The 18,641-nt window shown below is 35.1% G+C and overlaps 1 protein-coding gene across 2 annotated transcripts in view; it reads left to right on the top strand.

Annotated features, from left to right (window-relative positions):
• Positions 1-18,641, top strand: part of ADAM10 (ADAM metallopeptidase domain 10) — a 128,066-nt gene that overhangs the window by 48,080 nt on the left and 61,345 nt on the right. For both annotated transcript variants that reach the window (XM_028507979.2, XM_036034066.1), the window contains exons 3-4: positions 4,524-4,642; positions 6,186-6,344. In XM_028507979.2, the coding sequence (XP_028363780.1) occupies positions 4,524-4,642; positions 6,186-6,344 (278 nt within the window). The remainder of the gene's footprint in view (positions 1-4,523; positions 4,643-6,185; positions 6,345-18,641) is intronic.

Raw genomic sequence — 18,641 nt, 5'->3', positions numbered from 1 at the left:
TCCCCCACTGGGGACCCAGCTGAAACCCAGGCATGTCCCCTGACTGGGAATCGAGCCAGTGATCCCCTAGTTCGCAGGCCAGCACTCAGTCCCCTGAGCCACACCAGCCAGGGCGGAAATCTAAAGTTTAATGACAGTGCATTATATTATAATAATGAAAAGAATTAAATATGCTGAAAGAAACAGTAAAAGGGGACAGAGTTTAGCCTTAGTCTTGAAAGTGGCTGAAGCATTAATAATTAAAGAGGATTTCTTACGATGGTGTTGCAAAGTACAGTATCTAGTGAAAGTCAAAGTTAAATTTTTATTTATATATGTTATTCGTATTTGTTTAGATTTTAAAAGGTGACTTGTCGGTGGAGACTGATAACACTACATTATAACACTCAGTGTATATTAACTTGACTTTTTTTATTACATGCTTGAGAGGCATGTGGTATGGTAGAAAGAATGATATGCAGTAACAAAATACTGGGATTTTAGTCCTAATTCTAGTCTTGTGACCTTGAGCCATACTCTGATAAAAATATGCATCATGCCTTTTTGCAGTGTTATATGAGGATAAAATGCAGTAATATATGTAAAAATGCTAAAAATCATAAACCTATATAACTTTAAAAGAATGTTATGTAATTTCATCATCCCCATCATAAAACATTCCACTATCTTTTAAAAAAATTATTTTATTGTTGTTCAATTACAGTTATCTGCATTTACCCCCTCGACTCCCTCCAACCCCAGCCAAACCCACCTTTCTCCACATACCACTATCTTAACCAAATCTCTTTTAACTTTTACTGCTAAAGAAGGTATATCTAACTACATAATTTTATTTTATATTCCAGCTTTTGGATACATTGGTTTAAAAAATTTCTATTGTGATAAAATAACTTGTAACTTACTGTTTTAACCTTTTTTAAATGTACAATTCAGTGACATCAAGTACATTCACAGTGTTGTGCAACTGTCTCCACTGTCTATTTCTAGAGCTTTTTCATGACCCCCAAACAGAAACTATATACGCTTTAAACAATAACTCTCCGTTCTGCCCTTGGTAACCTCTATTCTGCTTGCCATCTTTATGAATTTGCCTATTCTAAGTACCTCATGTAAGTGGAATCATACGATATTTGTCCTTTTGTGTCAGACTTAGTGAAATTTTTTTAAGGTCCATTTGTGTTGTAGCATGTATCAATTTTGTTCCATTTTAAGGCTGAATTATCTATTGTATGCGTTTAGTACTTACAGTTTTTTTATCCATCTGTTAATGGACATTTGGGTTGTTCCATTTTTTGGCTTTTGTGAATAATATTGCTATACATATTGGTGTACAAGTATCTGTTGTGTCTCTGATTTCAGTTTTTTTGGGTATATACCTAGAATAAGAACTGCTGGATCCTATGGTAATCTCGATGTTTAACTTTTTGAGGCATCACTAAAATGGTTTCCCAGAATACAGTGGTTTCTATAAGTCAGTGTTCACTGCACTTTTTCTGACCTTTGAGCCAGAAGTTCAAACAATTACAGAATCAGGTTGTTAGGATGTGTTTTTAGATTATTTTTTATTTAGGGCTTGTTGAGAAACTGGGAAGGCAGAATGTGGTTAGCTAATTTTTATTATTTTATAGTATGTTATTCAATAGGGATATTACAAAGAAATTATTTATATAAATATTAAAATAGTATAAAGATATGAACTATCAAACTGATGATAGTAGGCTCAAAATTAGGGAATTGGAATCCAGTGAGTTAGTTAATGGAATAAATATATCTAGTTTCTGATTATTCTTTTGCAGTTTTTCTTAGGTATTTTCATAGATTGCAACAGACTTTAATTGAATTTGGCTTCTTTCTACCATTTACCTGCCTTCCATGTTCACCTCTGTTTTATTCCCTCATCTGTTGATATATGTTTTAGTTGCAAATTAATTCTGATATAATTAATAAAAACTTTACTTGGGGGTGTGATCAAATTTTTTGGTTTCATTTATTGCTACTTGACTCTGCATGGATCATTGAGAACTGATTTTATATATGGTTTTAATTTCAATTTAAATCAATAGTAAGAATAATGTTCTGTATATATGAAACAATTTTCTGATTATGAAATCAGTATCAAGGTTGGAAGGGGTCTGCCTCAAGTGTTCTTAAATTCTTTCTGTTACAACTGCCCTCTGGGGTTGCTGTCTGCTTAGACACTTTAAGTGATATAAAACTATTTTGGGGAGGGGAGGGAAGGGAGTGTAGTGTAGATTATTCTTATGTTGAACTTAAATGTCTTTCTGAAACCTTTACCCTCTCATCCCTTCTTATTTTTGCCATATAGATAGAATACTAATGTTCTTGCTTATAATAATTTTAGGGTAAAATAATTTTACAGAATAATAAATCCTGAATGATAAGTATATAAAGTTATTTGACAATTATTGTTTAATCTCTTTAACAAAGATGCTCTTTTACAGGTAATATTTGTTTAATAAATTAAAAGTATATATCATGATAAATTAATGACTTTTTCAAAATACTGGGATCCTTTAAAATATAATGTATTTACACATGTATATATGATAAAAATTTCCTATGGTTGGCAGAAGTAATTTTATGAAAAGACAGAATGTACAATAAGAATTCAGGCAAGATTCTTGTTTGTTTAGGATAGATTATTTTAAAATTTGTGGAGTTTCCATTTAGAAAATGTTCCACTTTATTGATTCCTTGCTGAGGATGCCTTTCTTAGCCTAGAGTCCTTGTCACAGCACATGAGAAGCCCGTGGTTTTTGGTGAGGGTTTTGGGCAAGTGGAATCTGAGTACAGCCTCAAAATGAAAGGGTATGAAGATTGACATGAAAATAGGGAAAAGATAAAATAGACAATGTTCTGAAGCTAATGAGTATGCCCTGTTGACTCCTATTCACTTGAAAATTAATTTTTTGCTTAAAATCTACTTCACTGAAGTATAATTTACGTAAAATAAAACATTCATTTCAAATGTGTAGTTTGACAGATGTATATACCTTTGTAACCACATTCAAATCAATATATAGGATGCTTCCATTGTAGCAATAAGTTCCTTCATACTCCCTTGCTCTTAGTTTCTCTCACTTAGGTAACCACTATCTGCTTTCTTTCGCTATAGATAGGTTTTACCTCTTCTAGAATTATGTATATTTGGAATTATACTGTGTATCTTCTTTTGTGTTCAGTATCTTCAAAACTGCAGTAGTTTTTTTTTTTTTTCTGGTAGTTTGCCATTGAATGAACAAACCATGATCTTTTTTATCTCTTTAGTCATTGATAGACATTTTAGGTTATTTCCAGTTTTGGGCTATTATGAACAAAGCTGCTATGGACATTTGTGTCCAATTGTTTGGTTGGACATATGTTTTATGTTTTTACTTCTTTCGGAGTAGAATTATGAGTCATAGAATTTTTTATATTTAACTTTATAAAAAACTGCCAGTTTTCCAGAGTAATTGTACCATTTTGTACTTCTACCAGCAGTGTGTGTAAGTTCCAGAGCTCCACTTCCTGTTAACATTTGTAGGTTGGCTAATTGAAAACTGGGTCAGGTTCATTGATAGAAATTGTGTTATGTTCAGACGTTTATAGAAATTGTAAGAGATTTGATACACTTTTAAGAGTTTGGTAATGATAGCAAATTTAGTACCATTTATGGTATATCTCCTATGTGCCAGATACTATGTTAATGATTTTACATACATTATAATCTCTAATCCGTAAAACAGTTCTAGAAGATAGAATGTATTATCTTCATGTCACAAACAGGAGTCCTGGGCTAGTAAATTTTAGGCTTAAGATTAGATTCTTGTATTTTTTATTTAATTTCACCTCAACATTTTGGTCTTTCCCTCTCCTTTATAGAGTTAGAAAGAGTTACGATTTCAGTTAATATCATAGTCTTTTAGGGTTCCCAAATTTAACTGAGAAAGGTCCAAAGATAATTGGAAGAGTTAGAAGCCCTGGGGGGAAAATAAAGGACTGAAATGTTTTGTGTGTGTGCGTGTAAACGAAAGAGCATGTATTTCTGAGATGTTAAGTATTTCTGAGATGTTAAATAGATGCCATTTTCCTATGTATTATATTCTTTGAGTTGTAAAAAGTAGGGGAAAGTGTCAAAGCTGTAGAACTACTAGAGAGGGAAGACAGCCAGTGGTAATAGTAATTGGGTCCAGAAGTTTGTTTTTTTAATCTCCAAGCAAAGTAGTTGCTGTTGGAATGACCTTGTTTTACCATGTAGGGGCCAGCCTGTTGGCGTTTATTTTTAAATATATATCCTAGACAGTTACTGTTTAATTGTATATAATTTAGAATTCAGTCATAGCTGCTAGGCTGAATTTTAGAGCAGATTTTTTTAAAGGAAAATCTTGGTCAGTATATTTCCCAAATAGACAAATTGTGTGAAACAGTCTACATTTTTCAGACTTTTTTACTAAAGACAAAAAAATTGTTTAAAATTTGGATCCTTTAAATTTCATTTTTCCTTTTCCTGTCCCATGTTACAGACATTTCAACCTACGAATGAAGAGGGACACTTCCCTTTTTAGTGATGAATTTAAAGTAGAAACATCAAATACAGTACTTGATTATGATACCTCTCATATTTACACTGGACATATTTATGGTAAGTTGAATCTTAGAACCCTTTTTTTCCTACACATGGAAATATACATGTTGAAGCATAGGCAAGTATTTCAGAAAAGATGGAATAAAGTCTGAGGAGATTTGAATCTCTCATGAAGGGTATAATTATCTTGAAAGAATGAAGTGCTCCTTTGATTTATTGTTACATGTTTGTTTAATGTTGAATTATGCAATGTCTGGCTTCTGAAAGGTATGATTTTTGGCTCTCTCAATGGTTGCAAACTTAGATTTTTAAAAAAAATTTCGCCCTGGCTGGTGTAGCTCAGTGGATTGAGCGCGGGCTGGGGACCAAAGCGTCCCAGGTTCGATTCCCAGCCAGGGTACATTCCTGGGTTGCAGGCCAGAACCCCCAGCAACCGCACATTGATGTCTCTGTCTCTCTGTCTCTGTCTCTCTCTCTCTCTCTCTCTCCCCCTTCCCTCTCTAAAAATAAATAAATAAAATCTTTAAAAAAAAATTTCAAAGTCTTTCATGGTTTTCTGACCATTCAAGGAAGAAATTAGCAGTAACCTTGCTGTGCTTTTAATGTTAGATTACAGTTTTCTATTAATTTTTTATTATTTATATTTTTGGACAAGTAACTCATAGTCTCTGCCCTTTTTTTTTTGCTGGTCAAGAAAAGAAAAGTATAAGGCAGTTTGCAGATAAAAGCCACGTAACTTAAAATACCAGTGTCGTGGACTCTTAGCTTAAGTCTGTAATTACTTTAAAGTTAACTAATTTTAATCTATAATTTAGAAATTGTAAAAGCCTGATTTTTGCTCTCATGAGAAAAGTTTAAGTAAATTTAACTTTTAAACCCCCTTCTTCCTTCCATCGCTTCAAAGCACTTGATGTCTAGTGCTTCGCTTTTCTCTGTGATCATGTTGAGACTCAAAAAGACCTTTTTTCTAGTGTTCTTTCACTAGAGAAGTATAATTGATGGGACAGTATTACAAATCTTTGTCCAGTGTCATAAAAAGTATATTGGTATGCTTTTGTTCAGATTGCTTTTAAAATATTTGACACTATCTTATTTTAAAAATATATTAATATTTATAAAACCTCAAGGTGTTAAGGAAGCCATATATGCTCATGAAGAATGTATCAGGTTGGAAAGGAACTTTTTTCTTATAGCAATTAGAGCAAAATTTCAAAAGAGAATTTAATATCTTTATTTTTACAGTGTTTATTTCGTCAGTGGGCCTGTTAGCCTTTTTCTAAGTTTATGTTAATTGAACAATTATTTATTAATTATTGCACATATGCCCAGGCACCTAGCTAGGTGCTGGGAAAGTGACTGTCAACCAGATAGATGTTCTATTTCATTGTTGCTACTAATAATTGTGTATGTTTTAACTAAGTAGTAGTTGCTGTTCATATCTCAAATTCAGGTTGATATATTTTGTATTAAAATTGATTTTCCTCAGTAAATTTATATTTAGGTTTTTAAAAATATATATACAAATAGCTCTTTAAAGAAAAATGAAGTTAACATGTACATGCAAATTAAATTTTCAAGAGTTTGTTGCTTTCATTAATAGGTGAAGAAGGAAGTTTTAGCCATGGGTCTGTTATTGATGGGAGATTTGAAGGATTCATCCAGACTCATGGTGGCACATTTTATGTTGAGCCAGCAGAGAGATATATTAAAGACCGAACTCTGCCTTTTCACTCTGTCATTTATCATGAAGATGATATTAGTAAGTACTTAACTTTTATCTAGTACCCTTTTGAAAAAAGAAGACATAAATAGTTAAAACTATGTGGAGAAAATGAGACATGAACTGTTTTCTTTCCTGAGCTATTAGACTAGAAAATAGTTTTATAACCAAAGACTCAATTTAATGAATAATAGGGCGATAGTACAGTGAGGCAATTTCCTTATCAGTCCGTACCAGTCCTACTTTGTTGATATACACTCAAGTCTATTTGAACTATAAGTTAACCAACTATGAGTGAGCTGTCAATCCTCTTTTTTGATGTGAGCTAGTCATTTAGTGCTATAACGTCTGTGTGTATTCTACTGAAACATTATTTTCTTCATATATAAATGTCAGTGTGGATATTTTAGGTATTTTTATAATTTCTAAGTCCTTTGAGTATTTCTTTTTTAGAATCTTGAAATAATGACTTCAGTTTGTTAAGAATCCATGGGTTTTGTCCTCTACTGTGGTCTTTATATGATGGCAATTTGTTGAGAGAGTCCTTTTTCTTTGTTTTAAGAGTACAAAATGTATTTAGACCTCACCTTTTAATTTTTACCATTGGCTATCCATAGTCCTCTAATCATGAGAATGCTTTAATGAAATACCACAGAAATTCATTCCTCTAATTATGTGTCTCTTGAATCCTCATTTTATTTTTGAATGTAATTAGACTGGTCTCTCAGTTTTTGCCTATTTGTTTTTAACTTGGCAGCTTCTTCCTTGCTTCATTTCCTTTCTACAGCCAGAACTTTATTGTCAGTATTAATATTCTTACCCTAGTAATGTACTGGAAAGCCTTAACCATTTTGACTTTTTGTTCCATCAGTTCTGACAGTCTGTCTAAATGCTTGTTTTTTCTGATGCTCTATTACTGCAGAACATAGCATAATTGTTCTAGATGGGATACATTTATAATTTTAGCTACTTGCTGAATTCTAAATTCATTAATGCTACTTGCCCATATTTTTACTCATCCTTATTTTTTCCAACTTCCCTTCCTAGTATTTCAAACTCTCCTCTTTATGTAAGCTCAGTTCTCTTTCACAAGTTGGAATATGAATTCCTTTTCCTCCTTTCTTGCTGACAACAGAATTAATCATCTACTTGATTTTCACGTTACTTTGTAATTTTGTTAGTAATTTCATTTTTTTATAGATTTTCCTTTTCTATTCAGTGTATGTAAGTTCTCCAACTTCAGTTTCTATTTCTTTGCTCCTTTAACATTGCAAATACCATTTATGTCTGGAGCAGGTTCTTCACAGATATGGAATGAAGTCTTTAAACATTTTCCCTATAACATTTCCTCAAAATTAAACAGACGTTTTTTAGGAAAGGAAGGAGAGGAAGAGGTAATTTGAAAGATTTCAAACTTACCTTTATCTTCCCAGAATATTGTAATCAAACTTTTTCCTTTGCTTTACACTTCCCATAAGTGCCCTCCACTGTGTTTGTTCTGCCTTTTATGATTTCTTCTCTTGAATCTTATCTCTCTTCTCTCATCTATTTGGATGTATAGTAGTTTAAGCATATTCTCCTTTGTTTCCCCCACTTTTATTTCTTCCTCATCATGTAATTGCATTTGTCCACTTTGTATATTACAGTCTTTCAAATGTTTTCCTTTATGTCAACCTTTTTTCCCCCAAAGATAGTGAGTTCACTTGGGAGATGAATTATATTGGATTAGACTTAGTGTTCTGTTCCTTTTGGCATTTAACTTTACCATTGATTTCAGCTCTTAATTTTTCATTGTCCAAGTAAATATATATTTAAGGTAAGGAGGCCATTTCACATTCTTTTTATTATTATATACCAATTGTGGTATTAGAACTTAAAAATAGTAATGTTTAGAATGGTTTTCTGGTAAATGGAAATGTAACAATATGAGGTTGAGGGTTTGGGAAGGAATTGCTTAAAGCAATTTAGTACTTGTAAATTAATACAGTTACTTTCGAGAAACAATCTGAAAAAATCAGTCAAGGTGCATGTGGTTTAAGATAACCACCATGTGTATACCTTTTACCTTCTAAATAGTTATTATCTTCTAGATTCTACACCAAGGGCTGGCAAACCTTTTCTGTAAAGGGCAAAATAGTAACTACTTTCCTCTTTCTGGGCCATGAGAGATTAATTGCAACTCTTCATTTCTGCCATTGTAGCGTGAAAACAGCCATAGGAAATATGTAAACGATTACATGTGGTTGTGGTCCAATAAAGCTTTAGATTTACTTAAATTCAAACTTCATGTAATATTTACATGACATAAAATATTTCTTTAATTTTTTCAGCCATTTAAAAATGTAAAAGTTACCCTTAACTTGCACACCAAAGAAAAGAACTCACTTGTCCAGCAGGCTGTAGTTTGTCTTTCCCTCTAGAGGATAAAGTTACTTTTAATTGACTCTTTAACCTCTCTGTGTAGAATATCTAAGTTCTAATAGTAATAATAGTAATATGAATAGCTATTACTATTTAATGTGTACCTGGCACTAGATATAGTTCTTGAATCTTTAAATTTAATGTTCACAATAACCCTATGAAGTATAGGCACACTTACTGTCCCTACTTTATACATGAGGAAACTAAGACTTATAACACTAATGCCACTTGATTGTGCTTATGTTTTTAACCATGTGCTCTTATGCTTCACTTATGAAAGAAAGCTATAAATTCACATTGGCATGTTTACATGGGTTTATGGGACTTTTCTGAAATGCGTAAGCCTCCCTAAAATCACACATTTGTATCTGTTGCTGTTTTAAGCCAAATTCTTTCAATGTATTTAGCAATAGATGGTTATTTTACAACTAATTCAAAGGTACAGGTTGTCCCTTTAATGTATGAGGTCTGCCTGTAGAAAGTACACCCATTGTTAATACAATGAAAATGGTTTGAGTGAGAATGATGTAAGCTGGCAGCCAAGGAGAGATGACTGGAATGTGTATGTGTGAACGATGATGACTTCACTGTACTAGTCAGTGGGGGAGGTAAATGCCATTGAGTGAGCATGTGTACTGTGTGGCCGTCTCACTCAAAATGACTGAGCAAGGAGAGCAAAGAATCTGCATGAGATTTTGCGTTAAGTTTGAACATTCCTCTGTGGAGGCTATTCAGATGATTCAGAAGGCCGTAGCTGAGGGTGACTGGTGATTGGCAGCATCATCACAATGTGCCCACTTATGTATCATGTCTTGTGCAGAGATTTTTGGCAAAACATCAAATCACCCAGGTGACTCTGTACCCCCTATAACCCAGATTTGATGCTCTGTGATTTCTGGCTATTCCCAAAACTAAAATCACCTTGGAAAGGGAAGAAGTTTCAGACTGTTGATGAGAATTAGGACAATACACCAGGGCCGCTGACGGCAATTGGGAGAGCTGTGTGAGGTCCTAAGGTGCCTACTTTGAAGGGGACTGAGGCATCATTGTCCTGTGTACAGTGTTTCTTGTATCGTGTATCTGCTTCAATAAATGTCTCTATTTTTCATATTACATGGCTGGATACCTTCTGGACAGATATTGTATATTATTGTTTTCATATAATTTGCTTAAGTGCCAATAATTTTTTTCACAGCTAAGGTAGCATGATTGTTTAGGTCACTGTGTATATATGTTTAAGTGTATTTGGTATCTCTCTGTATATGTGTTACTGTATTTTGCCATGTGTTATGCACACATTTTTGCCCAAATTTTTGAGGGAAAAATAAGGATGCACATTGTACATGGGTACTGCCTGAAATACTTGTACCTATTCTTCTGTTTTGTAATTATTTGTTACATAAAATTTCTTGAAAAAAATTTCTTGTACCATAATGTTTAAAAATAAATGCTAAAATTTATAGTACAAAAAATAAGTATCTAATTATAAATAGATAAAAGATTGAATTAAAAATTAAAACCAAAGATTATTTTTTCCTGAAAGTTTGGGCCAAAAACGTGGGTGTGCATTATGTACAGGGGTGCATTATACACACCAAAACACAGTATTTTCAGCAGGAGCAGATCACACCAACCTTGGTTAGGAGTTTTGATGAAAGTTAGGCTACCCTCTTAATACTGTTTTTGTAACTGTAGGTATAAATGTGTGAAACCACCATGGAAAAGGATATTGCTATTCCAGAGAACTTAAGTAAATGGCTTCTGAGGAGGTACCAGAACACAGAGACAATTTTCAGTGACAATATTTAATAACTTCCTTAGGTATTTTGATACCCTGTTAGGTACTATGGTAATAAAACTACATAAAGTTATCAGCTTAAAATTCCCACTTGTTCAATTCTGTACTTAGGGAGTAAAAAGCACTTTCTCCTAGGACATAGAAGTGTGAGCTGTTATGACAAGGTAAGAATACCACTTAATCTTCTGCTCTTTGGCATAATTTATTTTAGAGAAACGGGAAAATATTGCCCCATAAACTATGCTGTTAATCTTATTAATTTAGGACACAAATTAATTTTAGGACAGCTTTCAGGAATGACTGACATGTGATTGCTTGGACTCATTAATCATAAATAGTGTACCCATGCACCCTTTTGTTTATTGTTCTCTGAGAGGACAAAGGTCTAAGTAATTTTTTTCATGCTGTACTTATATAAAAATATTTCATCTTTGAATTAAAAATATTTTAATATATAAAGCTGCAGAAGAAGAATGTTTGGGTTTATTCTTTTTAAGTTTATTTTCATGTTTGTATGCTATATATAGAAAAGCCCAGAGAGCTTGGATTAGCAAGGCACTCCTGTTAAATCTCTCTCATGTTATTTCTATTGTTAATCCAACCAAAACAACTTAGAAGGGTAGAGGGAAAATTATTTTTTCTCCCCAACTCTGGCTGTTGCATTAAAGATGCAGTTTTAAGCATAGTTTCCATCTACTGTCATATCAGTGTTTGAGGGTTTGGAAAAAACTTCATAGGCATTTGATTTTTTAGTAAGAAGAATTGGAAAGTTTTAAATTAAAACTTCACAACCATATGCATTTTAAAAATAACAGTTTTCTTTTGGGGGCATTGCTTCTTCATTGGACCTAGTCAGCAAATAAGGGCATTTTTTTGGAAGGGGGAATTGTTTCTTTCATCATATGCAGTTAGCAAACTTTATGGCAAACTGAGTTGGTTAGAGTGAACCAGAAGATTGATGTAGTGAAATCTATACTTTTAATATTGCAAAAAGCACTAGAATTACTTGAAAACTCTAAGTTTGAAGATGATGGAATCTGAAGCCTAAAGAGTATTGAACAACTTGTATAATGTGGTTATGACAAAGATCCATGTCTCCTGGCTTCCACAACAGTGCTTTTTTGTTAAGTTAGGAAAGACTAGTTTAAAGGCTGGTTAAAATCAAAGGATATTGCTGCAGGACTTGGAACCCCCAAAGAGCTGCGTCTGAAGAGATATTGTGGTATCTGATTGGTTATAGAAATGTAAATTTGGAGATTAGATAGATAATTTTCATAAGCAATCGGTCTTGGTTCTCAGTGCGGCTTTCCTGGGCACCTCCAAGCCTAGCACAGGTAGCAGCCATCTGCAGATCTCTTTTTAGCTCATGCTGGGGTGCTCCAGGCAGAACACAGGTGATAGCTGACGTTGGCCTACACCTTCTGGATTGCCCCAGAGCCAGCACAAATGGTGGTCAGCTTTAGACCACGTCAAAGTACAACCCTAACCACCACCACAAGGACACAATCCTCAGTGGGCACCAGAGCCCTGTTTTATTAAGCCCTGCTCTGTGAGATGGGCCCCTTCAAAGGTAATTGATCCTCCATGGTGATTGCATCCAGTCATTAGAATTGATTGGCCAGGATTTATATCTCTCCCATTGGTGTGCCATTAGCAGTCAAGGCTCAGCTACAAGAGGATGTACACAGCCCATGCTGGGGCTGTACCTGGAGTGCCCAACTTGGGCAAATGGGGAGGCTGTGCCAGTGGACTCTACAGGACACCCACTACATTAGGCCAAGCATGGTAGATGTAGCAACTCTTCCTAATACATAGAAACAGTCACTGGGAAATGGCCAAAAAGAGGAAAAAAAGACATGTTCCAAATGAAAACAGAACAAAACTGTAGAAAAATAACTAAACAAAATGGGGACAAGCAATCTACTAGATGCAGGGTTCAAAACACTGGTTAAATGGATACTTATTGAACTTAGTGAGAACTTCAACAGCATGAAAAAGGGCTGGTCAGAAAGGAAGAATAGGAAGAATACACTGACTAAAATGAAGAGTAATGTACAGGAAATCAACAGTAGAGTAGATGAAGCCGAGAATCAGATCAGCAATTTAGAATATAAGGAAGCAAAAATACCCACTTAGAACAACAAAAAGAAAAAAACATTCCAGAACAGTGAGAATAGTATAAAGAGCCTTTGGGACTTCAAGCATACCAACATTCACATCATGGGGGTGCCAGAAGGAGAGGAGAGAGAGTGCAAAAAATCGAAAACTTATTTAAAGAAATATCGACAGAAAACTTTCCTAACTTGGTGAAGGAAATAGACATTAGTCCAGGTAATGCAGAGAATCCCAAACAAGATGAACCCAAAGGCCCACCCCAAGACATATCATAATTAAGTTGCAAAAGAGTAAAGACAAAGAGAGAATCTTTTTTTTTTAAAGATTTTATTTATTTATTTTAGAGAGGGGAGGGAGGGAGGGAGGGAGGGAGAGAGAGAGAGAGAGAGAGAGAGAGAGGAGAGAGAGAGAGAGAGAGAGAGAGAGAGAGAGAGAGAGAGAGAGATAGAGAGAGAGAGAGAGAGAGAGAGAGGGATAGAGAGAGAGAGAGAGAGAGAGAAAAATCAATGTGCGGTTGCTGAGGGTTCTGGCCTGCAACCCAGGAATGTACCCTGGCTGGGAATCGAACCTGGGACACTTTGGTTCCCAGCCTGAGCTCAATCCACTGAGCTACGCCAGCCAGGGCCACAAAGAGAGAATCTTAAAAGCAGCAAGAGAAAAGTAGTTAAGCTGGTACCTCTGAGAGAGTTCCCATAAGCCTGTCTGCTGACTTCTCAACAGAAACTTTGCAGGCCAGAAGGAATTGACAAGAAATAGTCAAAGTGTTGAAAAACAAATACCAACAATCAAGATTACTTTACCCAGCGAAGCTATCACCTAGCATCAAAGGACATTTAAAGAGTTTGCCAGACAAGAAAAAGCTAAAGGAGTTAATCACACCAAATCACTATTACATGAAATGTTAAAAGAGTCTCCTTTAAGAAGAAGAAAAAAGATAAAAAATATCAACAATAAAATAGCAATAAATACATAGCTATTAACAACTGACTCTAAAAAACAAAATAAATGAATAAGCAGAACAACAGACTCATAGATACAGAAAAAATTTTGATAATTGCCAGATGGGAAGTGGTTGCAGGGATGGATGAAAAAGATGAAGGGATTAGGAAGTACAAATTGGTAGTTACAGAATAATCATAGGAATGTCAAGTACAGCATAGGGAATACAGTCAATAATATTTGAATAACCATGTATGGTGTCAGATGGGTACAAGATTTATGATGATGATCACTTAGTAAGTTATATGATGTTTAATTGATGCATTGTACACCTGAAACTAATATAATATTGAATGCCAACTGTAATTGAAAAATAAAAAATGATTTAGAAAATAAATAAAAAGAAGATACGATAAAAATAATATGATATACAGTGTTTAGGCATATTTCCCTGGTTGCTCTGCAGAAAAGTCCCTTTAAGACAAAAGCAGGATTTAATCATTGTGTTTGATTGTCTAGTTAAAACAGCTTTATTGAGGAAAAATTGACACAGTGAATTGTTCATTTATAAAGTATACAATTTAATAATTTTTGATGTTTATACAACTGTGATATTATCACCATAATCAATATAATGTATGTATCCATCATCCCCAAAAGCTTCCTCCTGCTTAGTGTACTCCTCTTCTTCCCAACCCCTCTTTGCTCAGGCACTAATCTCCAGGTTAATTTGCATTTGCTAGAATTTTATATAAATGCAACAATATAGTATGTATTCTTTTAAAAAATCTGTCTTCTTTAATTTAGCACAATTATTTTGAGATCCATCATGTAATTCTGTGTTTTAATAGTCTGTTCCTTTTTATTGATGGGTAATATTCCATTGTATGGGTAATATAATCTGTTTTTGCATTCTCCCTGTTGATGGATATTTGGATTAACAGTTTTGGGTTATTACAAACAATTACTATAAAATTTTTGATATTAATTCATAACTATTGACTGTTTAAAGAAGATACACTTTGAAAAGGGGCAAGGGGATAAAAAATATACTAAGGACTTTAATGTCTTGGTCTAATATCGAAGCTCTAGAGAAAGGGGCATTTTAGAAATTGAAGATGAGCCTTGTGGAAGCAAGAGAGCAGAAGGAGTGTTCTATGTCAGTTCTGTCCCCTAAACCCATACTCACTCTTCAAAATACTGTTCTGTTATAATTTAGTACCCGTCTGTCCCCAGTTCTGAGTGTCCTTTCTTTACTGCTGTTTATGTATTGGTGAGTCCTCCCTGTGTTTTAATCCAACAGTTTACATGTCATTGGTTATATATATGATTGATGTTTGAGAAGAGGCATGGAAGGAATTCAGCTCTTGGCTGGTTGACTAAATTAAATTCAGCCAATATTTAATAAACTGTGGATATTACAGGGAGATTGAATACTTAGCAAGTTGTATGCTCTTTCAGGATATATACTCTGTGTCATTTTTCTTGTATCAGTGGCATTTGGTAAGTGATAGTTTTGCCCTCCCATTATTTTTTTGTAAAAAATTAAGGCAATTGAGAATTTCATTGACATATAGTTAGGAAATTTATGTGCATACAGGCACTCATTTTGAACATGTCCTATTTTGTAGTCAATCTGTAAAGTTGGGATTTAGAACAGACTTTCCTGTAGAAACAATTTAGAATAGGAGACAGGTACTGATTCTGCAGGTAGAATGAAGGCTAAAAGATTATTGGAGTCAGCAGTTTATAGGTTGGTTGGCTAATGGATGAATACTGAAAAGAGGCATGGAAACCAGCTGCTGATTGAAAAATTAAATGAGTGCTTATTGACTTGTGAATATACAGCAAGGATTAAGACTTTTAAAAAACCTTTAGGGGAATTCTAAGTCAATAATAGACTGTGATAGTGCTATAACGTAAATGTCATCAAAACACTGAGGATGGTACACACGGTGGGAGTGTTAAAGATATTTAGGAAGACTTCCCATGGGAGTTGGCATTTGACTTGAACTTGGAAGATAGGGGGTAGACTTTTGACTATTGGAGATAAGAATCTGTGATGATACAAGAAAGATAGCTTATTGCTCTGGCTGTAACAGTATTTCCTGTTAGCTGCAACAGCTGAGAACTTCAAAAAACAAAGTAAACTGGTTATGGTCCGGAATCACTCATTTTCTATGTACTAGCTGAATATAGTTTCAAATCGAATAAATGGAAATAATGGTCACTCTAAATCAAGTTTTCGTTACAAGTTTCATTTTTACAGGTTTAACGATTTAACTTACTAACATTGTTAGAGGGCCCAATCTCTACAAGACATTTTTAAAAATTATATTTTATTGCTTATGCTGTTATAGCTGTCCTAATTTTTGCCCCTTTGTCCCCTTCCACTCACCTTCACCCACCCCCTCAGGTAATCCCCCACACCATTGTTCGTGTTCATGGATCATGCATAGAGGTTTTTTGGTATAACCATTTCCTATACTGTACTTTACATCCCCATGGCTATTTTGTAACTACCTATTTGTACTTCTTAATCCCCTCAGCTCCTCAGCCATTTTCACATACCTCCTTCACAGTCAACCATAAACACTCTCCATATCCATGATTCTGTTGCTGTTCTTCTTGTTTGCTTAATTTCTTTAGATTCAATTGTTGGTAGATATGCATTTATTGCTATTTTATTCATAGTTTTGGTCTTCTTTTTCTTAGATAAGTTCCTTTAACATTTCATATAATGATTTGGTGATGATGAACTCCTTTAGTTTTTTCTCATCTGGGAAGTTCTTTATCTGCTCCTCAATTCTAAATGATAGATTTGCTGGTTAGAGCAATCTTGGCTGTAGGTCCCTACTTTTCTCTCTTTAAAAAAAATATTGTATTGATTATGCTATTACAGTTGTCCAGATGTCCCAATTTTTTCCCCTTTGCCCAGAACCCCCCTCCCATCCAGCAGTCCATCCTCTTAGTTCATGTCCATGGGTCATGCATATAAGTTCTTTGGCTTCTCCATTTCCTATGATATTCTTGACATTCCTTTGCTGGATAGAATAATCTAGATTGTAGGTCCTTGCTTTTAGTCACTTTCAATACTTCTTGCCAGTTCCTTCTTGCTTGCAACGTTTCTTTTGAGAAATCTTCTTTTGATAGTCTTATGGGATCTCCTTTGTAGGTAACTCCCTGCTTTTCTCTTGCTGTTTTTAAGACTCTCTTTATTTTTAGTCTTTGGCATTTTAAGTATGAGGTGTCTTGGTGTGGTCCTCTTTGAATCCAACCTGTTTGGGACTGTCTGTGCTTCCTGGACTTGTATGTCTATTTCCTTCACCAAATTAAGGAAATTTTCTTTCCTTCTTTTTCAAATAAGTTTTCAATTTCTCGCCCTCTCTCTTTTCATTCTGGCACCCTTATGATTTGAATGTTGGTATGTTTAAAGTTGTCCAGAGGTTCCTAAGCCTACTTTTTTTTTAAAATTGTTTTCTTCCTGCTGTTCTGATTGAATGCCTTTTTCTTCCTTGTGTTCTAAATCGTTGGCTTGGTTATTGGCTTCATGGTCTCCACTGTTGGTTCCCTGTAGATCTTTATTTCACTTAGTGTAACCTTCCTTTCTTCCCTTATGTTTTTGCCATACTCAGCGTGTTGTTTCTGTGTATTAGGTAGAGCTGCTTTGACTCACTGTAAAAGGCACTTGTAAGTTTTGTGTAAATTTTGAGGGCCTTAGGTAATCGCTAGGGCAGGGCCACCCTGCCACTTTGTGGTTTTGTGTGGGAGGAGAGCTATGAGGTGGGACAGTGCTGCTGCCTGGCTTCTGGAGGTTTGCTGGCTTTTGCCACATTAGCACTCAATTCACCCACTTCCCGTGTGCGACTAGCACCCTTCCAGTTGTTGCCATGGTGGTTAATCTCAGAGTAGGTGGGTTTGCATTCTTCTAAATCCATGTGTGTCTGCTAAACGAACTCTCCTGGAAATCTAGCAGCTTCATCTGTCTCCCCAACCCCCAATGGTTTTTAGAGCCAGAAGTTATGTAGGTTTATTTTCCTGGAGCTGGAATCCAGGGCTGTGTGATCTGGCCTTGGGCTGGGATCACTCACTCCCAAGGTATCCCTCCCGACTTTTATCTACCACATGTGAATGTGGGAGTACCTCTGCCAGGCCTGCCACTGCCACCACCTCTTTGTGTCCTCTGCCCATCTCTAGGACTTTACCCCTTCAACCCATCTGGATGAAAGTGGCTTCTTCAAATCCTTGGTTGTTGGGTTTCCGTACAGCTTGATTTTCTGACTATTCTGGTTGTTGTCTGTTTTGAAAAATAGTTGTAATTCTTTCTGGTTGTGTGAGGAGGTGAAGCATGTCTACCTATGCCTCCATCTTGACAGGAAGTCTGGGCCCTGCTTTTCATGACTGAATATTTCTTCCCAGCCCTTTCTAACCCACAAAGTTTCTTTTGAGAAATCAACTGACAGTCTTCTGGTAACTTCCCTGTAGGTAACTACTGCTTTTCTCTTGCTGCTTTTAAGATTCTCTTTATCTTTAACCTTTGGCATTTTAATTATGGCATGTCTTGGAGTGGGCCTTCTTACATACATCATGTTTGGGACTCTCTGTGCTTCCTGGACTTGCACATCTATTTCCTTCACAAAATTAGGAGATTTTTCTTTCATTATTGTTTCAAATAGATTTCTTACTTCCTACTGTTTCTCTTCTACTTCTGGCATCCCTATGATGCGAATATTGGAATTGTTAAAGTTGTTTCAGAGGCTCCTTACAGTATTCTCACTGTTTTGGATTATTTTTTTTCTCTTTGCTGTTCTGAGTATGTAGTTTTTGTGCTCCCTTACATTCCAAATTGCTGATTTGATTCCTGGCTTCATTTACTCTAGACTGTTGATTTCCTGTAAGTTACTTATTTCAGTCAGTGTAAACTTCATTTCTGACTGGTCCTTTTTTAATGCTGTTGAAGATTGCCAGGTGAAGCTAAGCTGTGAATCTAGGCTGGTTGCAGCTAGTGCTGGGCCTGGGGCCACTTAGCAAGATGTACAAGGTCTGTGGGTTGGGGGCTTACT

Source organism: Phyllostomus discolor, chromosome 1 (assembly GCF_004126475.2).
Source record: "Phyllostomus discolor isolate MPI-MPIP mPhyDis1 chromosome 1, mPhyDis1.pri.v3, whole genome shotgun sequence".
In the NCBI taxonomy this organism is placed as follows: domain Eukaryota; kingdom Metazoa; phylum Chordata; class Mammalia; order Chiroptera; family Phyllostomidae; genus Phyllostomus; species Phyllostomus discolor.
Note: the sequence above shows the minus strand (reverse complement) of the source record. Positions and strands in the feature narration are given on the sequence as shown.